The 27,134-nt window shown below is 38.6% G+C and overlaps 4 protein-coding genes across 4 annotated transcripts in view; 2 read left to right on the forward strand and 2 right to left on the reverse strand.

Annotated features, from left to right (window-relative positions):
* The window catches only part of LOC122070457 (xanthine dehydrogenase 1-like), a 39,226-nt gene extending 25,214 nt beyond the window's left edge, over positions 1 to 14,012 (reverse strand). Inside the window, exon 1 of the mRNA XM_042634616.1 lies at positions 13,917 to 14,012. Coding sequence (XP_042490550.1) covers positions 13,917 to 13,945 — 29 coding nt within the window. The 5' untranslated portion in view covers positions 13,946 to 14,012. The remainder of the gene's footprint in view (positions 1 to 13,916) is intronic.
* Positions 105 to 9,767, forward strand: LOC122070465 (xanthine dehydrogenase 1-like). Its single transcript, XM_042634627.1, has 10 exons — positions 105 to 1,043; positions 1,134 to 1,448; positions 2,005 to 2,244; positions 3,168 to 3,452; positions 3,566 to 3,787; positions 4,984 to 5,145; positions 6,054 to 6,188; positions 7,135 to 7,371; positions 8,256 to 8,429; positions 9,324 to 9,767. Exons 1-10 carry the CDS (start codon positions 795 to 797, stop codon positions 9,564 to 9,566), a joined length of 2,262 nt encoding a protein of 753 aa, XP_042490561.1. The 5' UTR covers positions 105 to 794; the 3' UTR covers positions 9,567 to 9,767.
* A 2,260-nt stretch (positions 14,013 to 16,272) lies between the features above and the next one.
* LOC122071975 (ribosomal RNA small subunit methyltransferase-like) lies at positions 16,273 to 17,338 on the forward strand. Its single transcript, XM_042636472.1, has one exon. It carries the CDS (start codon positions 16,455 to 16,457, stop codon positions 17,109 to 17,111), a length of 657 nt encoding a protein of 218 aa, XP_042492406.1. The 5' UTR covers positions 16,273 to 16,454; the 3' UTR covers positions 17,112 to 17,338.
* Positions 17,339 to 19,226: 1,888 nt separating this feature from the next.
* On the reverse strand, positions 19,227 to 24,176 carry LOC122061035 (E3 ubiquitin-protein ligase BIG BROTHER-like; the record flags this gene model as incomplete). Its single annotated transcript, XM_042624203.1, is given in 6 exon segments — positions 19,227 to 19,563; positions 19,669 to 19,777; positions 20,013 to 20,137; positions 22,469 to 22,513; positions 22,702 to 22,736; positions 24,103 to 24,176. Coding segments are annotated over 6 exon segments (439 nt in total), but the record flags the coding sequence as incomplete, so codon positions are not given.
* Positions 24,177 to 27,134: the final 2,958 nt, after the last annotated feature.

Raw genomic sequence — 27,134 nt, forward strand, 5'->3', positions numbered from 1 at the left:
AANGCTTCAATTAGCATTTGATTTTGTGGAAAGAAAGAAGCATCTATGTCTTGAGACAAGGAGTACTTTTGAGTGGGATCCACTGGGGCACAGTTGGGTCCCATCTGGAGAAACTATGCTGGGTCTTTGAAGGGGTGAATCCTTTCAGTTATGATAAGCATACATGCAAAATCTCTGGATTTGAGATTCAATGAGAAGTTTTAGACATTTCTCTTTGACTGTTGGATTGGTATCAATGTTCAGTCTAGCCACTTCTATCAGTATCCAAATTTAGAAGAGGTTGCATATCTTTTTTTGCTTCTAATTTGAGTAGGAAAGAGGAAAGGAAACAGCATCGGACATTTGGGATCATTTATGAAGCCTTGTAATTGGTTTTTCCCTCAAGTTAATGGAAAATGGTTTTCCTCTTGCCCTTTTTTTCCGTTTCTCCTGATCTCTTGATGTTTGGATGCTTTCAAGTCTCTCTCCATGTGGTCCTTGAACTCTACTGGTTGAAGCTTGAAAGAAATTTCTATTTCGTCTTCTCATTTCAATATCACCTTTTTATTTGTTTTATTTTCTGATGCCCCCTTTATGCACACTTTGTTTCAGCGTAAAATCTCAATTTACCATCCATACCTCCATCGGCCCACCATCCACTAACATCCATTTATTTTTGCCTCTAGTCTCAATCGGTCAGCTCTAAACCACTCACCAGTTCCATGTGTATAACAAACTTAGAGTTCCTATAATTCCCTATTGTTTTAAGTTTCAACACAGAATCATCTTTGTTTGGTTTTTGATATCATAACCATATGCAGGTTACAGGGGAGGCTGAATATGCTGATGACACACCTATGCCTCCTAACGGTCTACATGCTGCATTGGTATTGAGTAGAAAGCCTCATGCTCGCATCCTATCCATAGAGGATTCAGACGCCAAGTCTTCACCTGGTTTTGAGGGTTTGTTTCTTCATAAGGATATACCTGGTACTAATAAAATTGGACCAGTTATTGATGATGAGGAGCTTTTTGCTTCAGAGTTTGTAACTTGCGTGGGTCAGGTATATATTCTTCCATCTAATACTTGTTTTTCTTTTATCCTTTCAGTTAGTAACTGTGCTAACGGAGGATTTTGTATCTATCTGTTGCAGGTTATAGGGGTAGTTGTTGCTGATACCCATGAAAATGCAAAATTAGCTGCAAGAAAGGTCCGTATCAACTATGAAGAACTCCCTGCAATTTTATCCATAAAGGATGCCATTAAATCTAACAGTTACCATCCTAATACTGAGAAAATTTTGGAGAAAGGGGATGTGGAACTTTGTTTTCAGTCAGGTGCATGTGACAAAATTATAGAAGGGGAGGTTCAAGTAGGTGGACAGGAGCATTTCTATTTGGAGACAAATAGCAGTCTGATATGGACAACAGATGGTGGCAATGAAGTTCATATGATTTCATCCACTCAAGTAGGTTAAGCGTATTTGAACTTAATGACATAAAGTTTGCTAATTTTATTGTTCCTGTGGTTTACTGATGCATTAACTCTGTTTCATAGGATCCTCTGTTTGCTCTTAGGTATTGCATTCAAAGCATTTTATCTTTTATTTTCCATTTTTCCCCTTGGCCCCCTCCCCACTTTTGATTTGTCTACTGCTGTTGCATTTGCTGCACTAGCATTTGAAATGGAAACTTACATTGTCATTGCTCCTAAATCCTGTATCTAACTTGTCGTAACTATTGAATGTGATTTTAGCCGTCGTTGATGGCTTCAATGCTTGATTACAGTTTGGTCTAGAATATAATGTTTTCTTGTTTCATGATATTTTTTGCCTTTTCTTGTCCTATATACGACTGTATCCTGGTCAAACCCAATGACTAATTCTGCAAATCATGATATTTCATATTATTTCTTTCCAGTTTCCATATCTGAATTCAAGCTTGACAATGGACAAATTAACTTGAATTAATATATATTTCTTTTGTTCAATTTCTGATGGCACTATTCTGGCAAATGGTGTGCAGGCTCCTCAGAAGCACCAGAAATATGTTTCTCGTGTTCTTGGTCTTCCAATGTCAAAAATTGTTTGCAAAACAAAGCGAATTGGTGGTGGATTTGGTGGGAAGGAAACCAGGTCAGCCTTCATTGCTGCTGCGGCTTCTGTGCCATCATATATTTTGAATCGGCCTGTAAAAATAACATTAGACAGGGATATAGACATGATGATATCTGGGCAACGGCATAGCTTTCTTGGAAAGTACAAGTTATTTATCTGTCAATGAAGTTGGATTTTGGTATACTATCTATTGCATTATTTTGGCACCTATGCATCTTGGGATGCTTTAAGACCAGTCTCCAAAATGGTTAATTTGAATGCAGGCTATTAATTTTTATTTCTATTTTTTTCTTCTAATTGATCTTATGTGCCTCAAATAAAAACAGAAGAATGAAAAGGATCTCTTACTGCATCTGTGTACTATATAGTAAGAAAATTCTCCTGTTTTCTTTTTGTGACTCTTGTCGCCCAAACATTTAGAATACTATTTTGGATATGATCCAAACAAATTTAAGGGTTGAATAAAAAAATTCGCCTCTCAAATTGATAGATTTCATGGTTTTAGAAGAATGACACATTGATATATTATGAGAACAATGGGAATATATGTTATTGTATTTCGTTCTGTCACTGAATTTTATCTTTCAAGAATGGAAAGATGCTGCTGTATTGAATTTCTGTCTTAAAATTGAGAATTGGAATGGTTTTATAAGGCTGCAATTTTGAGCCTTTGTGTTTATATTTGCCAACTTCTCTGAAGCACTAGGGAGTTCTGTTTCCTTTTTCATTTGGAAGGAAACCAGTCTTCGATATTTAAATATTTGGATTTTTGGTCCTTTTGCTTGCATGTATTTCCTGATTGTGTGTCCTCTTGGTGTGGATGAGAAAATTGTCCTCCTTTCATCATCCTGCTGGTATTCTGTTTGTGTTTTATGGTGCTGAAAGAGCAATAGCACAGTACCAAACTGTTCTTTCTGCCTCAGACCAGCTAAGCATTTTGTGTGAAAATCATCTGGTGAATGATTGGTATGCCACCACTAACTATGACTGCATTATGGTAGATGTTATACTTAGCTTTCTTACTGGTACAACTCATGGACATAAATATAAATAAATAATTATGTGTTCTAGGTTGGATTCACAAGTGATGGGAAGATTCTGGCTTTGGATCTTGAAATCTACAATAATGCCGGAAATTCGCTGGACCTGTCTGTGGCAGTCCTTGAGCGTGCTATGTTCCACTCAGATAATGTCTATGAGATACCAAATTTCAGAATCAATGGAAAAGTTTGCTATACTAATTTTCCTAGTAACACAGCTTTTCGGGGATTTGGTGGGCCTCAAGGCATGCTTATTACAGAAAACTGGATCCAACGAGTCGCCACGGAGCTTAAGAAGAGGGTTGAAGAGATAAGGGTAAAATTTCTCTAGTTGCAAATTCTTTTTTTGTGCCAACAGTTATTTTATCATTATTAGTTCTCATTATCATTTTCATCATTTAACATCAGTTGCAATGTCTTGATTGTCAGGAGATCAATTTTCAAAGAGAAGGATCTATTTTGCATTATGGTCAACAAATTCAACACTCCACACTAGCCCAAGTTTGGAACGAATTGAAGTCATCTTGTGAATTTTTTAAGGCCCGGGAGGAAGTTGACCAATTTAATCTGCACAATCGATGGAAGAAGCGGGGAGTTGCTATGGTTCCAACAAAATTTGGCATTTCCTTCACAACGAAGTTCATGAATCAGGTAATTTTTCTTTGCAGTTGTGTTCTATAAGTTGATCTCTAATATTAATTATTTAATGATCATCATGGAAGGGGCTTCAAAGTATGCTGTACTCCTGAGGCTCAGCATGGTGTGCTTGATTACAGCTGTCTGACTTTCTTTCCCCTCCCCCCCCCCCTTCCTTTATTCTAAATGGTTCATAGAAAAAAGAATCTGTATATAAGATTTTCTTGATGTTCCTTTTCATGCCTAATTTTGTATTGAATCTTCCTATAAAATGATTATGTTTAAAGCATTGTCCTAACAGTTAAATAATCCAATGTTTAATATGAAGCATGTCCATATAATGTAAATGGTTAGAGCCTGAATGTGTTAACGAATTCAGAATCACTTGAAAGTTGACTTTGATCCTTATTTGCTCGCTAGATCTTTTATTTCCTTTGTTAGCATGTCATCCTTTCCCCTTTTGAGTTTCTCCAATATGTTGATTTTGGAGTTTCTAACTTAAACGAATTTCCTGGGTTTTTGCTATATGGTCTTTCACTCAGATTTATTCTGGCTGTTCAATTGGAAAGAGTTGATTTATACTCCAGCTGACATTGCTGATCAATGAACCTTGTACATTTTGTCCATGTGCTGTGGCCTTGTGGGAGTTTTAATATGGATACTTATTTTTTCCTCTTGTCATGATTCTCGATTGAAACAAAACCCGAAATTCCTGTAAGGTGGTTAATAGTATTAGTTTCTTATGGTACCTTACAATTTGGTGATCTTTCAGGTTTTCTTTTTTCCCCTGACTTGGTATTTTCAGTTTACCTTGTACTTCATCGAATGATACATCTTAAATCTTTTTCCCTTCCTTTTCTGAGAAGTCTTGAATTTTATATATTTGTTAAATAATGCTGTAATTTTTTGTTTTTCTTACATTTTGACAGTGGAAAATATATTTTTTACTTGGTATGGAAGTTTACTTAATTATCTATAAGCCAAGACAGATTTTACTGAAAAAAGGACATAGGTGTACTATACTCCGATAGAGCTGTACAACAGGACATAAAACATTTCAATTTACCGAAAAATGCTTCCAATGAAGTTAGTGAATTCTGTACATCCCATCATGTATCTTGTTTATGTAAATTGTATTAGTTTTTCTTATTTCATGGTAAATACATAAACTACTTCTGTTGTCAGACATTTTTGTTCCTTGATGACTGTAGGCTGGTGCTCTTGTGCAAGTTTACACTGATGGAACTGTTTTAGTAACCCATGGGGGTGTCGAGATGGGACAAGGTCTACACACGAAGGTTGCTCAGATTGCCGCTTCATCCTTCAATATTCCTCTCAGTTCTGTATTTATATCAGAGACAAGTACTGACAAGGTTAATCTCCAACATAAATTGTATCACGTTAGACTGCATATTTCTGTTGTGTTGATTGAATATATGATTTGCAAATGCTTCCTAGAAAATGAAGAGATTAAAGATTGCTCACATATTTTATGACTGACCAGTCTGATCCTATAGGGAATTTACTATTTATTTCAAAGCCAATTACTTTAGCAATCTTTCAGTGGAAATTTATACACCTGATGAATGGTTCTGCGTTAATCTTTATCCCATTTATGTTACTATTTTCTTATTTCCTATTGGGGGTCTTGTCTACCTCTTGGTTTATGTATTGCTTGAATATTTGTAAGGTTTCTAATGGACACCCATTGTTCAATCAGGATTAAAAATGATAAAACTCAAAATTACGACTAATCTCTAACCCTCAGTTCATCACCCCTGCACTTCTCTTATGATATTATTTCTGAAATGGAGCATTTTTAGACTTCTCCCATCCTACATCCTACCATAGTCAATAGATAGCCAATGATACATACAGATTGATGATGGATTTTTATTTTTATTATTATTATTTTTTTTATATCTTAGGATGAGAAAGATTTGGCGAATAGTTTAGCTTCATTTTTGGCCTTGTATTTACCTGATGGTAGAGCAGCCACATTTTTATTTTTATTATTATTATTTTTTTTTTAAGAGTGTGGCAATTTTCTATATTTTCTTGAACAAATATGTCTTAAATACGAGCAAGGAGTATCCTACAATTTTTTTCTTCATCTAATTATTAGTGAGTGGTGTGCTTAAAAACATAAGTGTGATTAAATATTCAATTCGAGGTACTTTAACTTTCTATTGCAAAAAAGCATATCGTAGAGATGCATGCCGAGATGGGACTTCTCCTTTTTATTATTCTCGTGGTTTTGATATATTTTCCTACCTATTAGGTCCCAAATGCATCACCAACTGCAGCTTCTGCCAGTTCTGACATGTATGGAGCAGCAGTTTTGGATGCTTGTGAGCAGATTAAATCACGGATGGAACCTGTTGCATCTAGACATAAGCACAGTTCTTTTGCTGAGGTAATCCTCCACGATATTTATTTTCAAGATTTTTCTGCAGTGGTCTACTTTTGCACTGGCTCTGTTATTTGACACATCCAATTCATGCTATTTTGTGAACGAAAACAACAAAATTGGAAAGGAAAGAAGAGCTACAGTGGTTATTAGGGGAAGAAAAATATTTGGAAAAAGTGTAACAAAATGGAAACAGAAATAAAAAAATTTTAGAAGGCTACGAGGGTCCAGAAAGTTCTCGGTTAACCATTTATGTATGTATTATAGTAATGCACTGCATGACATTGTTCATGAAAGCAAGAAGAATAAGGTAAAACCAGTTAAAATGAGTAATAACTGGGAAATAATTTTGGAAATTACACAAGAAGGGAGAAAATACATTAACATGACAAGAATACGAAATTGCTGTATTCTCGATACATGTTCTTACAAGAAATTATGTTGATGGAATGTAGATTGTGTTTTTCCCTTTTTCAGTGACTGGCTGAATATTCTTCAAGAATAGTGTTGTAGGGCTTTAAGGTGGGCGTGCTTTTTCGCCAGGGGGAGATGGGGAGATATTCTTTCGACCATCTTTTTTTCTCTTTTCTTTTCTTTCCTGTGAAAAAGACAGAAAATGTATTGCAGTACTGGAGTTTTTGGATGTTAAACTTAATAAGAGAGGGTAATAGAATGTTCCATGGAACATCTGTTTAATGTGCTGAAAATTTGTTAGTCACTTAATTTTGGTTTAACTAAATAAGGATGTCCCATATTTGGCTGAATCAAGTCAGCTGGCTCAATTAACTGATTCATGAGTTGGCTGGTCCAAGGCACAAGTTTACTATTGCAAATTATGCACATATCAGTTATAATAATTTGGCTATAACATAGAACATATATTTCCCCTCAATAGTTTGTACTTCAAACAATTAAGGGATATCTAATAATGCTTATTTTTATTCTTAATCAGCTTGTAAGCGCGTGCTACATAGAGAGGATAGACCTTTCTGCACATGGATTCTACATTACACCTGAGATTGGGTTTGATTGGAAAACTGGTAAAGGAATCCCATTCAGTTATTTCACCTATGGCTCTGCATTTGCCGAGGTTGAAATTGACACTTTGACTGGAGATTTCCACACAAGAAGAGCAGATGTTATGTTTGATCTTGGATTTTCTCTGAATCCAGGCATTGATGTGGGACAGGTAATCTCATTCTTTGTCATTTTCCAATTTCTTTGTATTTTCAAGCTATATAATCTATGGCTTACATAGTTCCACGCAAGACTATGATTTTCCACGGTGCCACATTATAATCATGATAATGGTCATGGCTGTCAAGGCGTTGCCTAGGCGTCCAGGCACCTTCAAGGTGTCAAGGCGATGCCTCACCTTATAGGATGTATGGAAGGCGACCCCCTGGGTGTTGCCTTGGACAGCATGGTCTGTCCAGGTGGCTGGGTGGGTGGGCACCTTAGGTTGCTTTATGTGATTTTTTGTTTTTTCTTTTTGGTTATAAAATATAGGTTCTTTCCTGACCTTTTTATTTGGCAGTGTACAAGATTATAATGCTCGTGATACATTGAGTCATTGAATCTTAAACCTTGATATACTGTTGTATCTGGTTATACCATCATAATTTATCGCTAATTTTGTTCTAGATACATTGAATCATTGAATCTTAAACCTTGACATACTGTTGTATCTGGTTATACCATTGTAATTTATAGCTAATTTTGTGCTAGAATTTATTTTGATCCCCTATGTGGCATAGCAAATGTCTTTGAACTGAATTGCTACAATATTGTCTTTTTTCAATTTATATTTTACTGCTAGTTTGTTGTGAACAAATCGGTCAGTCTTACAATGGATGTTAAATTATATGTAACTGCAGGTTTTTTAAATTCTGTTAATTCATTTATGATGTTTATGATATGTCTATACCAGATATATGGGATAGGGAGGATGATTATTCTTTCTTGATTTTTTCTATGTTCTTGAAAGGACTGAGAGCTGTTTTACTTGTTTTGTTGCACTAAATTCCTTCCAAGAAAATGTAATGGAGTTCTGATGGCATGATATTCTCGTAGATTGAAGGGGCCTTTATACAAGGTTTGGGTTGGGTTGCCTTGGAAGAGCTAAAATGGGGAGATGCAGAGCATAAGTGGATTCCACCTGGCCATTTATATACCTGTGGACCTGGAAGTTACAAAATTCCTTCTGTTAATGATATCCCTCTCAAATTCAATGTTTCACTTCTCAAGGTAAACATTTCTAACCCTGGTCAGCTCAAGTGCTTTATTTATTGCTTTTTTTCAGTTTGGAAGTTCAAGTTTTTTGCTTTCCTGATTTCCTGGAAGTGAGCTTTTTCTTTTGTCATATTAATTTTGATCATATGCTATAAAATATAGTGCATGGGAGAAGAATATGTATTCTGAAGCCACTCTGCTGGGCCAGATGCTAATTTTATTTGTTTAGGCACACACTTGGGTATGAACTTTAACCCTGTATCTTACTCTGGGTGCTTTTAACATCATTCTCCCTCACTTGACATAGAACTAAGGGTGGCATTTTTCACATGACCCACCAATGCAACTTGAAGAAGACACAGATTTAGAGGTTTGGATTAGGGAAAGTTGACACAGCAGGTTTTTGTCGCCACATGATTAATAGATGGATCATGTTAAGTTGAGGGTAAAGTTGACCCCTTTTTTTTTGGGAAGGAGGACCGACCCATCCCATTTGACATGATAGGTTTTAACCAGCAAAACTGAATTATTTACCAAAAATAAATAAGAGCTTTCGATTATCATCCATGAACCCTTTAAATTCTCCAACATCTAAACTTGAGATGGCTTATAGTACCAATTCTGTCCACTAGTTAACATGCTCTTATGATTATTGACAGTGCCACTGAAAGATCACTAATGTAGTATTTGTGGTTTGACTTCTTACTGAGGCACATGTAAGAGGTTAATCATAATTTAGGGCCAAATTAGTTTAACATTCATGGAAGTTAACACATTGTGTATCTTCCAGTAAAAGTCCTTCAGTAAGATGTGTATACCAAATTCTAGTTTGGATATTCTTTAAAATATGTCCAGGCCAAATTATGCACTGACTCTCTTTTGGGCTTGGATTTACTTGCCAATTGATAGGGTGTCCCTAATCCAAAGGCCATTCATTCATCTAAAGCTGTCGGAGAGCCTCCATTCTTCCTTGCCTCATCGGTTTTCTTCGCCATTAAAGATGCGATCATAGCTGCAAGAGCAGATTTGGGTTGTAATGACTGGTTTCCACTTGATAATCCAGCAACTCCAGAGCGGATTCGGATGGCTTGTATAGATGATTTCTCTGAGCGATTTGTGAAGTCACATTTCCACCCAAAACTTAGTGTGTAGTGCATTTCATTTTTGGCTTCTGATTGTTCCTTTATTGAAATCCCATTTCTGGATGCTTCAAATTTGTACATCTTATGTGGCTATACAAACCCTACCCAAAAAAAAAAAAATAATGTAAGTATACAAATAATCGTTGTAAGAGGTTCTGAGCAAAAATAAGTCAATCAGGTAATGCAAAGTTCTCTCCTTATTCTTTTTTCTTTTTTAAGTTTTCTTATATCTTTTTCTGGCAGGCATTAAAATTTCTTACTAACTTATTTGCCAACATTGGCCTTTTCAACTGTTGATGTACATTGTTCTATGCGGTGTGATGTTTGCCTTTCCCTTTTTTATTTCTGATGAAAGGATAATTTATTATTCATAGACCCAAAAACAAAAAAGAAACAGAGATTTACCCCTATGTGCACCTGTCTACAGCCCCTTGCACTCTTCTGCTTAAGACTTCTGTTCCTTAAAAGGACAAGATAGGTCAATGGACATTTTCTTTTGGGAGTTGGCTCGTATGGAATCTGTGGTAGAGAAGCTTTTCTAACCAAATTAAAAATTCTATGAATTTTCAAATCGTGAACCCTTTTTTTTTTCCCTTTCACAAAAGTGGGTTAAGATTTAAAAATAAATAAAATGTGTTCCCAATGCATGAGGCTCCCGCATGTGGTGGGTGGGGGCGAGAAATACTAAAACCAAATAACAAGTGAGGAGAAATACTAAAACCAAATAACAAGTGAACCCTCACGATGCCCATTGTGAACTACTGTATCAGTGTCTTTAAGGGCTTTTTCAATGCTTTCTTCCCCACCCTCCTTTTTTTTTTGGATATAGAACAGAAAATTATATTATGGTCAGGATTGAGTACAGTTAGGTCGAAGGTTAGCAGCAGTTGAGCTACCGTTTGCTATCGTTTCCCTTGCTATAGATCCGAAATGGATTTTCTAATCCGAAGCTGGTTAGAATCTATAGACTATATTTTTATATACAAAAAAAAATAATGATGCCACACTTAGCTGTCAAAAGAAATTGTCCATATCAAAAGAGAGATTTTGGATGGCCTCCGAATTAGTTCAGATTTCCTTCAGAATCCATCCCTGCCTCTATGCCTGTTGTGCTCCAAGCAGAAGAGCCCTAGCGCATCTTTCAATATGATTTCCTGTCATTAAATAGTCAAGTATTAGTAGATGTCTTTCCCCTTTATCTAATATTTCTAGGGATGTAAATGGATAGTTGAAAATCCGTATTTAATTTTGGTTCGTATTCGTTTAGGGGTTTCGTATTTGGAAAATGCGTATCCGGAAATTATCAGAACCGGTCCAAAAAATAAGTGGATATGAATATGATAATCCTAGTTTCCGATCGATTATGATTCAATTTGTTTAGCTATCCATTGTTAAAGAATATCCGCATCCATTTCTAATCCGTTTCTTTCATTGTAATATTAAGTAAATATATTAATTTTTATTACATAATAATAGTATAGAAATATCATATGTGATGTTGGTTAGGATGGATTTGTGTAGTTATTTGCTTACCAAGTGTTTTTTTTTTAAAGATAAATCTATTCTCTATGTCTCATATCTTTTCAACCTTTGAACCAAAAACAAATTTGGATTAGGCTCTTAAAGCTGGTTTTTGTTGTGATTCTAGGCTATGTGATTCCAAACTAAATTGCTTGAATTGATTTATGTATTTGTTGTGAGTGAGTGAGCATGTGTGATGGCTTTCATTTAAAATTACACATGGACAAGTAAAGAAGTCTAAGTTATAATCGGATAATCGGATTCTCGGATTCAGATATTCAGTATCGGATTATATTCGATAACCGTTAAGATAAACAAATTCAAATTTAATAGTGTTTTAGATATCCAGTCAAATAAAAGGATCGAATTCAGATAAGCTCCTATTAAATGGATTCGAATTCGGATAGGCTCCTCTTTGAGCATAATTCAATCCGTTTACATCCCTAAATATTTCCACAACCCGACTTGTAATGCTTTTAAGTGTATTTCTGATCACTACACATAAGGGAAATGGGATAACTTTGTAAGGATTGTTGTGTGGGTTTTTGGATCCGATTAGGACAAGATTTAGTGTTAAGGTTGATCCACTTCAGGGCCGGGCCTAGGATTTGATGAGGGTTTGGTTTCTTTCGATCTGTTGTCGATAAATTTTGAAGCACCAAGCAATAGTAGATTTTCGCTGGTAAGATAAGATTTGGGTAATGGAAATTGCATACCAATGATATGCCCTCATATTAAGGGTGGAAAACTTTAGCCTGAACTGTACCGACTGATTAAAATTGACCAGATCAGCCCAGGCCGAATACATATCATTTGAGTTTTAGGTTGAGATTTTATGTAACTGGTTGACACCGAAACAAACTGGACCAATCAAATGCATCGACTAAAATGACCAAAACTGACAAAAAGCTGAGAATGGACTGATATTAACTTGATTAAAAAGAAAAAAAAAAAGGATTTTCCCATTAATTTCTTTATTTATAAATTGGTAACCTGAAAACAGACTGGACCAAAGCCAATAGTAGCATGGGATCGCCGTTGTATTCTGTCAAGACGTCTACTCCAGTACTCCCTGAATTAAACTGTGATGAAATACAAGACATCATACACCAACAATGCCAACACTTAAAACATATATTAGAAATCTTCTTAGACCAGTGAAGAAGAAGATGAAAATTAACAGAAAGCTTCAACTGTTGCCGACCACATAAATTTAGTTTGGAAATGCATTTTTGGCTATATGAGAAGGGGAGAGCCACTGAGCCTTGGTCACTAGGATCCGAGCAATTTGTTAGCTGATCAAGGGAGGACTCTTGATTTTGTGATTCCCTTTTTTTCCCTATGACAGCATTAAGATCAAACCACACTGCAGTCTCTCCATAGATGAACCAGTTAACTCAGCTAAGACTAGTAAACTAGCATTGGGAGAAATAACAGGATTTCTAAGCTTCTTTCATCAAACTTTTTTTTTTTCTTTGGGTAAAGACTCTTTCATCAAACTTAACCCCATACTCTTATCATGTTTCATAATAGTTACAGACCCAAAATATTTAAGAACAGGGGCCACTTTACATGAGCATTAATTTCCATTAGAATAGAAAATAGTTCCCATAGTCATTGACAACCAGTCCAAACATTTACCTTTGTGCAGTCTGGTATAATCCCCTATCTTTGCTTCTGCATCCTGAGCACATCCTCAGTTTGGTCTCCACCTCTACCTTTACCTCTGTTGTTGTAATGGAACTCATTTACTGAAGAGGTGGAAGATTGGTTCCATATGAGATGGGCATATTCTGGATGATCTATAAAAGGATTTCTGTTGTGCTGGTAAAGCCTGCACACCCTGTCATTTCTCAACTTCTCAGCTCTTGATGGTGGATCAAGTTTGTTCCATTTCAACAATGTTGAAAGCAGACCCATTTCTCTGTTTCTGATACTTGGTGAATCTGAAAGATGAAGGATAGGGCTTCCACCCATCTGATGAAACCCATAACGTACAGCCATATACATTATTGCCCTCGCAATATCTCCTCTAACCTTCAGAGGTGGTGCCCATCTCTCCTTATCTGTTTCAGTATCAGAAGCAGCTTCCTTGTTTGCTGGCTTCATACAGTCTTTTGAGTTGGTAAGACATTCTCCAAAGTATTTGTTTCCTCTAGATGAATTTACTTTCACATCTGCTGGGCGAATATTGTGTAAATCAGTCAAAGATGGGCCATGAGTTAGGCCATAAGAACGAGGCCACAGATGTTCTCTGTTCCATCCTTCCAGTTTTCCTGCTATGGATTTTGATACAGCTCTCGAGGAGTAAATTTCAACTATCTTTGATGAAGTATAAGGATTATCAACATCAGAAGCATCAAGAATCTTGAGTGCATCCCATACCTGTTTGTAGGACAAGGATTGATGATGATTTGAAATGATAAAGTACAATTCTTTCTTCAGTGCTTTCCCTTTTATCTTCTCAGTATGGGCATAGTAATTGGAAACATTTTCACAAGCAGAAGATCCAAATAAAGGATTTTGATTTCCATGGGCCTCTGAGCTGAGACTGAAGCTGAACAAGTAGATGCTGCTGATTCCAGAAACTAGTATTAAAGGGAAATTAAAGCGTTTTAACCACCCGATACAAGCAACAGAGATCGAATCCCAATTGCTTTGGTAGGACGAGGAGACCCATTTTTTGGGTCGGGCTTGCTTCTCAACCCTAATTTCTCGAGGCCGACGACTATTCCGTTGGATGAATGAGTTGAATTTGAATCGTTCATGACATAGAAAGCTGTTCTTGGCTCTGAGCTTACAAGCCTTCGCGTTGTACGGATTCTCACCGATGGCGAATCTGCAATCATAGATTAGTGGATACTCCATTGTCGAGTTCTGAACTTTCTGCTCGCTTTGCTTGTTCGCTAGGCTTTCTTAATTTTTAAACCCACCACGAAAGTATAAGCATTTTTTCATTCCTAGGATTCTCTCGGTTATGCTTCTAATAACAGTCATATTTATTATCGGAAGTTTGATAACAGGTCGGGCAAGCGCTTCCTAACAGGCAGTGTAGCCTCTGCATCAACTCAGGGGCCGATGGGAATAAGTACAAAAGTATCAATAAGAATGGAATATCCACCTTTCATGCGGTAAGAAAGTAATTTTAGCCATCACCTATGTCTTGGTGCAAGGGCCACGTTGGTCTTTAAAGCTTCTTTTTTTCTAAATTTGATTGAGGAAAAATGAGAGGGTTGGGACGAGTCTAGCTGAGTCATGTTGTGGCGCAAGAGGCTTCAATGTGTGAAGTTCAGAGTCTTCAGACTTGTATTTAGTTTTCCTTTTGCAGACATCAGATAAAGACTTAAGAGAGACATGTCCTTTGAGAAGAATACTGAACTCTATCCCTAACTCTCAAAAAGGAAAAGAGAAATAAAAAAAGATGCATCAAAACGTCATAATTTGGATTACAAAAATTGTAGGTAAGACGCCTAATCATTGCACTAAAAGTTATCTTGGCAAAAAAAAAACAATTCATTCGTAGGCCTGAGCATAAAAGTAAAGTTAATTATGGTGTTATAGATATCCGAAAAGAGAGGGATTGTGCTCAAAGGCCATGAAGTGGTTGTGAGGTCAGACAAGAGTCTATCAAGATCTTCTGGATTGGACCACGCCTCCTTTATCCTCCATCCATTAAGCTACGCTTCTTTGACTCTGCCAAGGAATCACCTAGTTGGTGCCTTAATTGAATCCCCTGTCATCAAGTAATCAATCGTGAATGAGAGAAATTCTCCCCTAAAGAGAAGATATATTGCGCATCCACTCATTTTGAGGTTCAGATTCTTAATAGAGACAAAAATCATATATTGGAAACAGGATTGAAGGGATGGGGAAAGAAAGGTAGGATGTACCTAAAGAGTTGTCCGTATCCGATGATTTTTTAATAAAGTGTTATTATACCACCAAAGTTCTGGGGAGAGTATTTTGTTTTCATGTTGAAAGATGAGTTTGTTCTGATGATTCCAAATAAAGTAACAAAGAATGATTAGCATAGAAAAGAAACTTATCTGGATATCCTTCGGAATGATATTGTTATTGAAACATAACATAATAAATGTAAAAAGGAGAGAGCCAAAAATCGTTCAGTAATGAGAACCAATGGACAAACAGTCCAAATCCGTTTGGTAAACTCACAAGAGGTCAATTTGCTTCCATTTTCCCAAAACATCCTATATGAGGGTCCCTCCGTTGTCAAGAGTCTTTAGAAGAATATCTTCAATTTTAGATGTAATAATAATTTTCATAAGAATCGCCACCAGTGTGAACAAGTATACCTATTGGAACATCCAATGGGATTAGTACTCAAAGATGCACTCAAAAACATGGCAGCCATTTTAGTGATTAAAACTCCATTTTTGAAAAGATGACACCACCAAGTATATCGGGCTGTGGTGTTAACGGGAGCCATAAAATGTCAGAAACAATTGACATGGGAAGGAAAGGGTCAAGTAAATCAGAGTTCCATTACTCATGCTTTGTTTATGCCTCAGTTTTCACTGCTTTGAGAAGTTTTCTTAAACTTTTTTTAACAGAAAAAAAATACTCTTGTCCTGGTTTATTAAATAACAAGTAATGGTGGGGCCTGTTGGACTGCGTCATCTTGAAGGTTGATTTGCATTACTTGATTGGAAAAAAACCCCCTTTGATGATACCATTGTAAATACAAAAATCAAAATCTCGAAATGATAAGAGGAGGGGTTCATGCACATGTATATGAGAAGAGTGATTTTTCCCCTCACATTCGATGTGAGATTTTTCAATCCAAAATTTTGAACTGAAGACCTTCTCTCTCTCTTTATTCTTAGGGATGTCAATTGATTTGGCTCAATCCGATTTTAGAATGAGAATGGGTGAATCTAAAACCAAACCAATAAAGAAAGGTTCGGTTTCAATTTTGGTTTCAGTTATTTTGGTTGTCTTCGGTGTGGGTTCAGTTCATCATGTGTATACATACATAATTATAAGGTGGGGAACATTTTTTTTTGGTTCGTATCGAGTTCTTACGGGTTTCGATATTTTCCATACTCGGTGTGGTTTTCAATCGATACGATCTGATTTTCAACCGGTTTCATAATAACCCAAAACGAAACCGGACGAATGAGGTTTAGGGTTTCGCTCTCCGACAATACATATAAATAGTTCTTCTCGGCAAGCAAACGAAGTAATCTCCAGCAGACCCTATTTTCTCAGGGTTCAGAGAAATTATCTCTCCAAGGTTGGTGTCAGGCTTCAACGAAAGCATCTTTCCACTGGGTTTTGCTCGATAGTTGTGACTGAGAAACCCTAGAGAGGAAAACCCCTTCTATCTTCTTAATCCACTCCCTTCAACACTTGAATCATGGCGGGGGGAAAGATGAGGAAGGAAAAACCTTCCCGAGCTGCAACAAATTATCATCTCCAAGGAGGCATTCCTTTCCACAAATCAAAAGGACAGCATATCCTCAAGAACCCTCTACTCGTCGACACTATAGTTCAGAAAGCAGGAAACAAGAGCACATATATTATCCTTGAGATTGGTCCTGGTACTGGTAACCTCACAAAGAAGCTACTAGATGCTGGTAAGTCGGTGATCGCTGTTGAATTGGATCCTCGTATGGTTCTCGAGTTGCAGCGTCGATTTCAAGGACCTTATTCCAATCGATTGAAGGTAATCCAAGGAGATGTGCTCAAGTGTGATCTACCCTACTTTGATATCTGTGTGGCACTGCAGCTTTCACAGAAAGGGTCTTCAGAGGATACAGATATAGCTAAGGATGTGTCTGTTTTGGTAGACGCTAATGAGGACATGAATATGGAGATGGAGGATGGGAAAGAGGATGAGGACTTGGAGATGGAGGATGGTGATGCAGGAATGGAGGGGTCTGATTTCAAAGATAAGGTTTTGGGTATATTGAAACAAGGAGGTTTTGAGGAGAAGAGGTCCTCCAAGCTTACACAAGTGGATTTCCTGTACCTGCTTTCCTTGTTTAAGAAGGCAGGCATTCACTTCTCATGAGTTGAGGCCAATGGAGTTTTTCTTTCTCTCAATTTTGTAGTTGACCAATTTTGTTTCGTCTGCTTGCCTTGGATAGCCGGGTATCTATATATCTCTTCTTTACAAGAGAGAGCTGAGTGTCTATTGTATCCCTTTACCATACAAGAGGAGGGAAGACTTCTATTCTTGCGGAATGCAGTTTTGCTATTTGCGAGTCTCTTCATCTAATAATTCGAGTTTTTGGGTTAGATGAGTTTTTGGGTTAGATGTTTACAGTTCTGTCTATTTTTATCCGAATGTAAGACCACCCTTCATGTGAGGGTGAGTGCTAATTTCTGCCAAAAAAAATTGAGTACTAATTTCATATCGAATTTGGTCTTTGGAGAAGGAGATTTACAATCCCAGTGCTTGTTTCTGATTATTTCTGATCAATTGAGCGCTAGGTTTTCGGGACCACAAATGGGCAAGAGAAGTGAGCACAATGCCAGTATGCGAACCATCCTCTGCCACGGTGCGGCGATCAACGAAATCTCACTAAGTCACAAGTTTTAAATATTGGTATTCAAAATCTCACAAGTTTTAAAAAAATCAAAAAGGGCGAGGGAGAGGGGCGAAATCTGCCACAGTGAGCATCCGATGGTCAGAACGACATCGAGGTTTGTGTCAACTTTATCTTGTTTCCATAGGTCGTGGCTGACAATCATCCCTCGGGAGAGGGGGAGTGTGGTGAATGGATAGGTTCATGTACGAGAATGTTCTCCTACATCCTTGGTCCATGGATTTAGAATCTATTAAATGAAGAGAATTGATTCTAAATCTATGGATTGATTCTAAATCTATGGATCAGAGTAGTTCTTGTACGTAAACCTAATCCGTTCTCGTAGAGAGATAGGGATAAGTGGGCTGCACTAATAAGGGTGCAAGATGGAACATCAAACAAGAAGGATAGGAGTCATTTCAAAGGGGGAAGAGAGAGGGCATATTAGTGCAAGACGTATCAGACTCTGCCCAACCTTTTCCCAATAGAAAAAAATGGTGCAATGACTGGGATATATTTTTTTTGAAAGGGTTTAAGAAAAAGGTCAGGTTGGGAGTACTTACTTGGCTGTCACCGAACATACCATTCTCCAGCATTTATGGGATTCGGGATTAGGAGCTAGGACGATGACAAATGTTCCAGAAGCCACTTTCTATCTCATCTTTTTCCAAATAATTTGTAGATTAGGCTACCAAACCTGTCACTCTTCACGTTCACAAGGATTTGTTTGTTAAATTGAACCAACCTGGGATAATACATTGTTGGTGTATGATGTCTTATATTCCGTCGCAGTTTAATACAGGGAGTACTGGTGCAGCACCTAGACAGACATGATGGTGATTTCGCTAGCCGATTAACGGGCCGTGGGGGTTGCAAGGGGGGTAAGAGGCCCCTCTGCATAACAGGGGGTGTAGGGGGGCACAACCCCCGCTCAAATTTTTTATTTGAAGGCAATTGTAGTTTAATCCGGATTAGGGTTTTTTCGCTATATATTTGTAACGAAGGTTTCTTTCTCTGTAATGTAAGCAATATTGAGAGGTGTGAGGACGAACGCTGTAACCCTATTCTCCATTGATAGTGAAGTAAGATCTCATCTCACCGAGAATATAGACAACCTTGCCGAACCTCGTAAAATCCGTGTGTATTATTTGTTTTGTTTTTCCATTATCTTCTGCATCATTTTAAGGTTACGTTTCTACATACCTCTTATGATAAAATCCAATATCTCACTTTCCAATAATTGTTGCATGTTGGGCTTCAGACTACTTCCATACACCAATGGGCGGCGAACGATCAGTTTCGTTAATAGGGGGCATAGGAGAACGTCGGGTTCTCAAGGGTTTCAATTCCAGCTTCCAACCTGGCTACAAGATTTGCATTCACTCCTAATGAAACGATCTAGATCATTGTTTATAAACTCATGATCTGATAGATTTGCATTCAAACCGCTCAGGAACAACACAAATGGCTGGGATCTCAACTGATCAGTAGGGCCCAAAGCCCTACACGGATAGCCCCACTGTATCAGGGGATCCTGATTCCTGGCTCTTGCAATGACATTGGGTACAAAACTCATTGAACAAATTTAATTCTTCATATTTGGAGAAACCAAGTCTGGATTGTTCATTACTACCAATTTTATCAAACCTAACAATAGTAAAGGGGCAACTGGGCAAGGGGAGAAGAAAAACAAATAAGAGGGGGGTGGGGGAAAGAATAGTAGAAAAGATGAGTAACAAGTGTCCTCTTCTAGCTATGTATGGAAGTTTTGTGGTGGTGTGGGGGGGGGGGGGGGGAGGAACAAACTCAAGGTGACAGACCATAGGTCAAAAAGCGGACAAGCCAGGACAGAAGGCATACTCTCTCTTTCTGCCCATACGAGACCTAGTGCCTTGATTCATCACCAAATACTTCAGTATAGCACACTGGGCACGCCTGAGAAAAAATAGATCATACGTGGGGTAAGACTTGAGCACAAACCATGTATCCCAATCTCTCATGTGTGTATGAATCTCGAGTAACGAAGTCTCATTGACTGACCTTATTGATGCTAAGCCATCTAGCGCCACAGCCAGCATGGTAAATATGTTTGCATGGCAGAGTGATCTGCCGCTCCCCTCTTTTATATTCCATCTGACAAATAACACATCTGTTTTTGCAAGGAATAATGAAAATTACTCTGGAATGGGGAAAAAGAAATAACTAGGATTTAAAACATAAAAAGAAGGTTCCCTTTTTTTTATCATGATTTTAACATCCGGATACTCCACAAACTAGAAACTACAATTGGAGCTTCTGAATATCCTGATGTGTTAACAGCTCATGTAGGCAATAGATAAAATAAAGATTTTGAAACTTTATAAGTTAATAATCTTGAATGTTACCGTTCATTTCGCGCTTTTGTTCTGAAGAAGCCACATTTGTACTTTGATATTGGAAGTGTTGAAATAAGTTCTTGAGAAAGACCTCGACTTTGGGTTCCAACTGCCTCACCTAAATCAAGCAATTCCTGTGATGAAAAGTTTGGGTCATTACACTGATGGATCAACATAAGTTAAGAGCAAAACATAACCACAAACATGAACATATCAAAATCTTTTGTTTAGCCAACAGTCCTATCTAGAAACTAGGAATCCAACTGAAAAATGAACAGACGGCTTGCTTCAGTTAAAATTGGTCAAACTGGCAAGTCCAATTTGGCTCCTAAGACTAAACTAGTGTTACTCCATATTCCATGATTACATCATTTTCTTTGTCAAATATTGGCCAACTTTTGGTGTTTCAATCTTATAATATGAATCAAATTTCCTGTCCCAAGTTTTCATAGACTCGGTGAAATTGCAAATAGAACAGAACATGAGGTAAGAAAACATAAAGAACATAAAGCCCCCCAATAAAATATTTGTCCCCCTCCCCCCCTCCTTTTGGTCACAAACTTCACTCTGCACAACAAGCATACATACACAGGGTCTTAAGTATCATGCAACACAATTTATTCATCTCATAATTACATGGTTCCTTGTACTTCTCTATCTACCTATCTCATCTAAATCACGCAACATGGAGAACATTTTTGAAAGAAAAAACAAATGAGAAATTCAAAACATCCTTTGGCTCGCTTAAGCCCTCTGAACCCAAACATCCTTCATCCTTTTTGGAGAAAACAAAACAAATCATTCATCCTTGTTTCTTCAGGCTGAATCTGACCAGAAACACAGATTCTCTTTTCAAGCACCCCAAATCCCATTCTGTTATCTTTAATTCCCAAGCCTTCATATCACCAATCATTTCTAGTCCAGATTTTAATTTATTCAGGCAAAACACACCACCCTCATAGGACATCCATTATGTCCTCCATCAGGTTTAAGTCACAGTATAGTGCAACTTCTTTTTCTTTTTTTTTTTTTTTGGGGGGGGGGGGGTGGGGGGTGGGAATGTGGGGGTTGGGGGGAACTAGTTTAAGTGCACATTAAAACATATAAAAGCTGTGTTCTATTCCAATTATCTACACTTACTGGTTGCATATCTTGTCTGTCCGATGTCAATATATCCCCTTAAAATCTAAAATCTCATGTATCTCATGCGACACAAAATTTATGGTTCTAATGAACTGGAATGACAAAATTCATGTAGCCAAACCCCAGATACTGGAGACACTACCTGAGACAAGTTTATGCAAGAGGAGATTTCTCAATTTCAGAAAATAAAAAATGTCCTAAAGACTCGCAAACTGCAAACCTACTAACCCAGTATTCAAGCACCATACACAAAGTAGATGCACTATGTACAAGGATTGTCCTTGATAGAGCTAACTCTGAAGCATGTTACGAATAACCCACGATGGTGTGGCAAGGAAAACCCACATAACTAAGAATTAGAACCAAGGATCTGGTGGTTTATGGAAACAAAATGCAACACTTAATGTGGAGGCAGCGGTGGAGGTGGAGGTGGAGGTGGAGGGGGTGGTGGCAGTGGTGGTTGAAGTTGCATTGTATGTGTTTTGTTTTTAACATAAAATTACTTCATTAAAAAGCAACCCCCTATTTCTCCCACTTACTTTTGGATAGAGAAGTTCCTAAAAGATGCTTCTTTTTTTCTATTTCTTAGCAACCTTTTGGTCCCAGTTCATTCCTAGAAACAAACAAATGAACCAGCGTTAGCAAACAGATTTCCATTCTTTTTTTGTTCCCAGAAACAAAAAATGTTGAGAAATAGAGAACCAGAATGGTTATCACGCAGGCCCCAAGTCGTCCAAGGCACTTAGACGCCTAGGTGATGCCTTGACAACTATGAATGTTGACTATTTCTAAATAATCAAAAGCCAGGAAAAAGAAATCGCTCTGCCATGTAACAATGGGTTAGACTGAAACCTGACATGGCAAATAGGCAAAAGTGAAGGAAGAAGCAAACCCATTTTGGGATGTTAACTCAGCTTCCACAGGTCAGAATCCTATTGCAGCAGGATTTGAATCCTGTCAGCACCTCAGGCTTACTAGGGACAATTTCAAAGGAATGCTTCCCTCTTTGATAATGCAATAAAATAATTTCAGAATTATTTGAATGAAAAAAAAGTCCATACAAAATATGAAATTATAAGAATATTTCTCCTTGAAAATTACACGACAATTTTTCTTCTTGTAATTGCAAACCATTAGTCCCTCTCATCATAAATAACCAATTAGTTACAAATTTATTATTCACAATAAAAAGGGAAAAGAAAAATCAAAGCTGTATTTTGTTCTCAAATAAAATTAAATATAGCACGTTGTAAGAAAGAGATTTATGATGAATCATATCTAGCAAAGTAATAAAATAAAATAGGAAATCATAAGTAGCAAACCTCATAAGTCATGTTATCAGGATCAACGTTGTCTTGCCAAAAGACCTGCAAACAATTCAGGAAGAATAGCCATACACTTTATTAAGTTATATTGTGATTATTAAACAGCAATAGGAAAAATGAAATCTCAAGGTAATTCTCTTTGGTATTTGAAGCTTGAGACATATTTGGTTATTCAGGAGAAAAAATTACATATCCCTTGTGGAAGATATACAGATAAGAAAGCTTCATACCTGAGAGCTTCGGGCATTATGATTACCACGAATGCCTGCCAAAAATTGACAAAAAATTAAGACAGTTAAAAAGTATGATGAATCTACACAAATAGGAATATAATATCACTGAATAAAATTATAGAAAAGAAATTAAGATGCAAGACAAGAACTGGATGCAAATGCAGAAGAAATTTGCTCCATGGGACCTCTACACACTAATGGAGTTGTACCACATGACATGCCTTTTTAGTATCTACAGTTTATCGGGGTACGAGCCACATGCATACACACCGTTTAAATGAGGGCATAGGGCAAATTTTTTATTTCAAGATCATTGGTCAGTCATGTGGACAACTACTCATGCTATGTTTACCCATAATTAAATAATATTTTCATTCATCAGTAGCATGAACTCGAATTAAATGAAGCAGTAAAATTTTTGTTATCCAAGATATTGAGGCATGTGTTATAAGATAGATGAACGCCCATGTTGGCAAGGCAGTGGATATCATCGGGGCCCCTTTGTCAGTGGATTTTTTTATTCTGGGTTAACGATGATGTTTTCTAAGTATAGGTGCAAGGTTTGAAAGTAGTGGGGTAGTGCTTAAAAAACAAAAAATGCAAAAGTCTCAGCCCAAAGCTTAAGTGAATGGTAGCATGCACATGCAAAATCAGGATCAGGAATTAAAAAATGACGACATGAACCCATTGGCTGCCCAAGAACCCACTGAATCCTGGACAATAACCTTTGAGTCGGAAAGATCTGCAAAAAACACAGGAAGGTCCGAAGCTCAAGTGACTATTGTTGAGACAATGCAGAACAGGGCCAAGGAGAGGAAAAGAAGGAGCAGGGGCAATTTGGGGGAGCACAGGTTCACTGATACCCCATAAACCAACCTTAGAGTTGAGGAAACCTTCCAATTGACTTAGAGGTCACAGCAAAGCTCAAATAAACGCTGTTGTAAACATGCAAAATAAGAAGGCAAGGACATAAAATAATGACTGATCAACAAATAACCACAACATATCACCAATCTGATTCTATATCCAGGGGAACATAACCAAATTCAATATGGTCAACACAGAAGACATTTGTTGCCGACAAGCTCTGGGGAATCCAGCTAAGACATTGGTTAATTTACATGGACTGATAGCATTCCCCCTATAACAGAGACCTAGTAGTTGTAAGAGCTAATGAGAAGAAATCCAGCATGGAAAAATAAAGGTTCCCAGTAGCTTTTCGTATAATCCAGATAGATGATCCATGCATCCCATTGTTGACAGGTCCAGCTGGTACCCAATCAAATAGATAGAAACTTGTACATAACCAGGAAGTGGTTCTGGTCAAAGGTTTGATCCAGCACATCAATAGGGAAACAGAAATATAATAGTAGGACAAAACTTAAGGAGCTAACTTACATTCTTCTGGGCTAGTAATGCTGTTTACACTCGCATTTTCTCCTCCCTGCATAACTACAGGTGCAGTTTCTTCACTGACCGAAGGTCCTCACCTTGGTCGGGGGTCGGCCAAAGCCGAACGGACCTGACCGAAGGCCCTCACCTTGGTCGGGGGGTCGGCCAAAGCTGAACGGACCCTACCGAAGGTCTTTACCTCGGACGGTGCTCAGGCTAAGGCCGAGCCGAACTGACAAAAGGTCCTTGCCTCGGTCGGGGGCTCAAGCTAAGGCCGAGCCGAACTGACCGAAGGTCCTTGCCTCGGACGGTGCTCAGGCGAAGGCCTAGCCGAACTGACCGAAGGTGCTTACCTTGGTCGGGGGCTCAAGCTAAGGCCGAGCCGAACTGACCGAAGGTGCTTACCTCGGTCGGGGTCTCGGACAAGGCCGAGCCGAACTGACCTAAGGTCCTTACCTCGGACGGTGCTCAGGCTAAGGCCGAGCCGACCTGACCGAAGGTCCTTGCCTCGGTCGGGGGCTCAAGCTAAGGCCGAGCCGAACTGACCGAAGGTGCTTACCTCGGTCGGGGTCTCGGACAAGGCCGAGCCGAACTGACCGAAGGTCCTTGCCTCGGTCGGGGGCTCAAGCTAATTTCGATCCGAACTAACCTACGGTGCTTACCTCGGTCGGGTTCTAGGACAAGGCCGAGCCGAACTGACCGAAGGTCCTTACCTCGGACGGTGCTCAGGCTAATGCCGAGCCGAACTGACCGAAGGTCCTTGCCTCGGTCGGTGTCTCGGACAAGGCCGAGCCGAACTGACCCAAGTTCTTCACATAGGCTGACTGAAGCTCTCGGTTGCAAGCAGAACTAAAGCCGAAGGAATAAGGCCGAAGGCAGGAAAAAGAGGGAAAAATTACAATTACAAAAAATTTGGTTACTCCCACAGGAAGATACTCCTAGCGGGAGTAAGGGGGCTCTTGATACAGCCAAATCATACGGCTCAGTAGGGTGAGGACACGCGTCGCCCACCGGGACACGTGTCGCCCGCCAGGTAGGGAGTACGAAGACTCTATCACGCTCTGTCACGTCGTTTGCATGAGGGGAATATTCCCCACAAGGAGGACAGAGGTATTGGAGCAAGACTGGGACAGAGAGGAAGGTGGACCCCAGAAGGCAAGAGGAAACCCTAGCCCCGAAGAAGCATATAAGGAGGCCGAGAGGAAGGAAAGGGTAAGCTCTGAGACCCTCACCATTACTCCCTTATTGAACTGTGCGGCCGACCCTGACTTGAGCGTCGGAGGACTAACCCCGGACAAGGCTCCGGGCCTCCGTCGTCTGTATTTGTGTAGGTTCGACTAGCGGGGATTTTTAGCAGCAACAGATGTAATAATAGTTTTCATAAGAATCGCCACCAGTGTGAACAAGTATACCTATTGGAACATCCAATGGGATTAGTACTCAAAGATGCACTCAAAAACATGGCAGCCATTTTAGAGATTAAAACTCCATTTTTGAAAAGATGACACCACCAAGTATATCGGGCTGTGGTGTTACCGGGAGCCATAAAATGTCAGAAACAATTGACATGGGAAGGAAAGGGTCAAGTAAATCAGAGTTCCATTATTCATGCTCTGTTTATGCCTCATTTTTCACTGCTTTGAGAAGTTTTCTTATACTTTTTTTAAGAAAAAAAAAAAATACTCTTGTCCTGGTTTATTAAATAACAAGTAATGGTGGGGTCTGTTGGACTGCGTCATCTTGAAGGTTGATTTGCATTACTTGATTGGAGAAAACCCCCTTTGATGATACCATTGTAAATACAAAAATCAAAATCTCGAAATGATAAGAGGAGGGGTTCATGCACGTGTATATGAGAAGAGTGATTTTCCCACTCACATTCGATGTGAGATTTTTCAATCCAAAATTTTGAACTGAAGCCCTTCTTTCTCTCTATTCTTAGAGATGTCAATTGATTTGGCTTAATCCGATTTTGGGATGAGAATGGGTGAATCTGAAACCAAACTAATAAAGAAAGGTTTGGTTTCAGTTTTGGTTTCGGTTATTTTGGTTTTGTCTTCGGTGTGGGTTCAGTTCATCATGTGTATACATACATAATTATAAGGTGGGGAACATTTTTTTTTGGTTCCTATCGAGTTCTTACGGGTTTCGATATTTTCCATATTCGGTGTGGTTTTCAATCGATACGATCTGATTTTCAACCGGTTTCATAATAACCCAAAACGAAACCGGACGAATAAGGTTTAGGGTTTCGCTCTCCGATAATACAGAATTCAAAGAGATACCGTACTGGTCTGGCTTTTTTCGATTGTTCCTGATCAATCGAATAGGTCTCCTTACATCTGCTGGATGGTTCAGCATGAGGGATAGATTACGTGACTGAACTACCGTGTTGTTCAATAGAGATAAATGCTGGAAATCCCTTTCTGGACTCTGTTCTGAAGCAGTTACTTGTGAGGCTCTGTAGACCTCATTGGTTGTGATATTGATCTTACGGGGGGAACGAAATAAAAGAATATATATGCTTGAGTCTATAGGCTACCTTTCCTATCCGCTTCTCTACAAGGTCTACTTTTTCCTTCAGGGTGGGCCCCCCTCTGTCAATTGGGCTGATCCGTTCAGATTCCACAGATCCAGCCGATTGGGTCTGGTCCTATCTAACCGGTATGAAAGTGGATTTTCATCACCTCTTTGGTGCCTGATCGTAGACCACCGTTGCCTTGACTCTGTTAGGGGCGCAGCACCCGACACGGGAAAGGGAGTAAAGAGAGCAAAGGTGAGGTAAGGAGTTTCAGCGCAAGATTCGCATCCAGTTGTCCAGGTTTTTATTATAATGTTCACAAGCGCGGCGGCTATCGTTTATGCCGAGAATGCTCTATATACTCGGCTGATGGAAACCACTAAAAGTAAAGGTCAAACAATCACCATGTCTAAGCCTAAGTATTCCTCAATGACCGATAGCGTACAAGTGAACTATTCCCACCTAGCAAGAAGACGGATGCGCGTGCTAACGCGCAACGGATGAGCGCGCTACAACA

Source organism: Macadamia integrifolia, chromosome 2 (assembly GCF_013358625.1).
Source record: "Macadamia integrifolia cultivar HAES 741 chromosome 2, SCU_Mint_v3, whole genome shotgun sequence".
NCBI lineage: Eukaryota > Viridiplantae > Streptophyta > Magnoliopsida > Proteales > Proteaceae > Macadamia > Macadamia integrifolia.

What these genes read in the sequence shown, in the direction of transcription:
- LOC122071975 (XM_042636472.1), top strand. Translation starts at nt 16,455, where the DNA reads ATGGCGGGGGGAAAGATGAGGAAGGAAAAACCTTCCCGAGCTGCAACA.
- LOC122070465 (XM_042634627.1), top strand. Translation starts at nt 795, where the DNA reads ATGCAGGTTACAGGGGAGGCTGAATATGCTGATGACACACCTATGCCT. An exon ending in TTGTAACTTGCGTGGGTCAG is followed by an intron (nt 1,044 to 1,133) that starts GTATATATTCTT and finishes TATCTGTTGCAG; the next exon opens with GTTATAGGGGTAGTTGTTGC. An exon ending in CAGAGACAAGTACTGACAAG is followed by an intron (nt 5,146 to 6,053) that starts GTTAATCTCCAA and finishes CCTACCTATTAG; the next exon opens with GTCCCAAATGCATCACCAAC.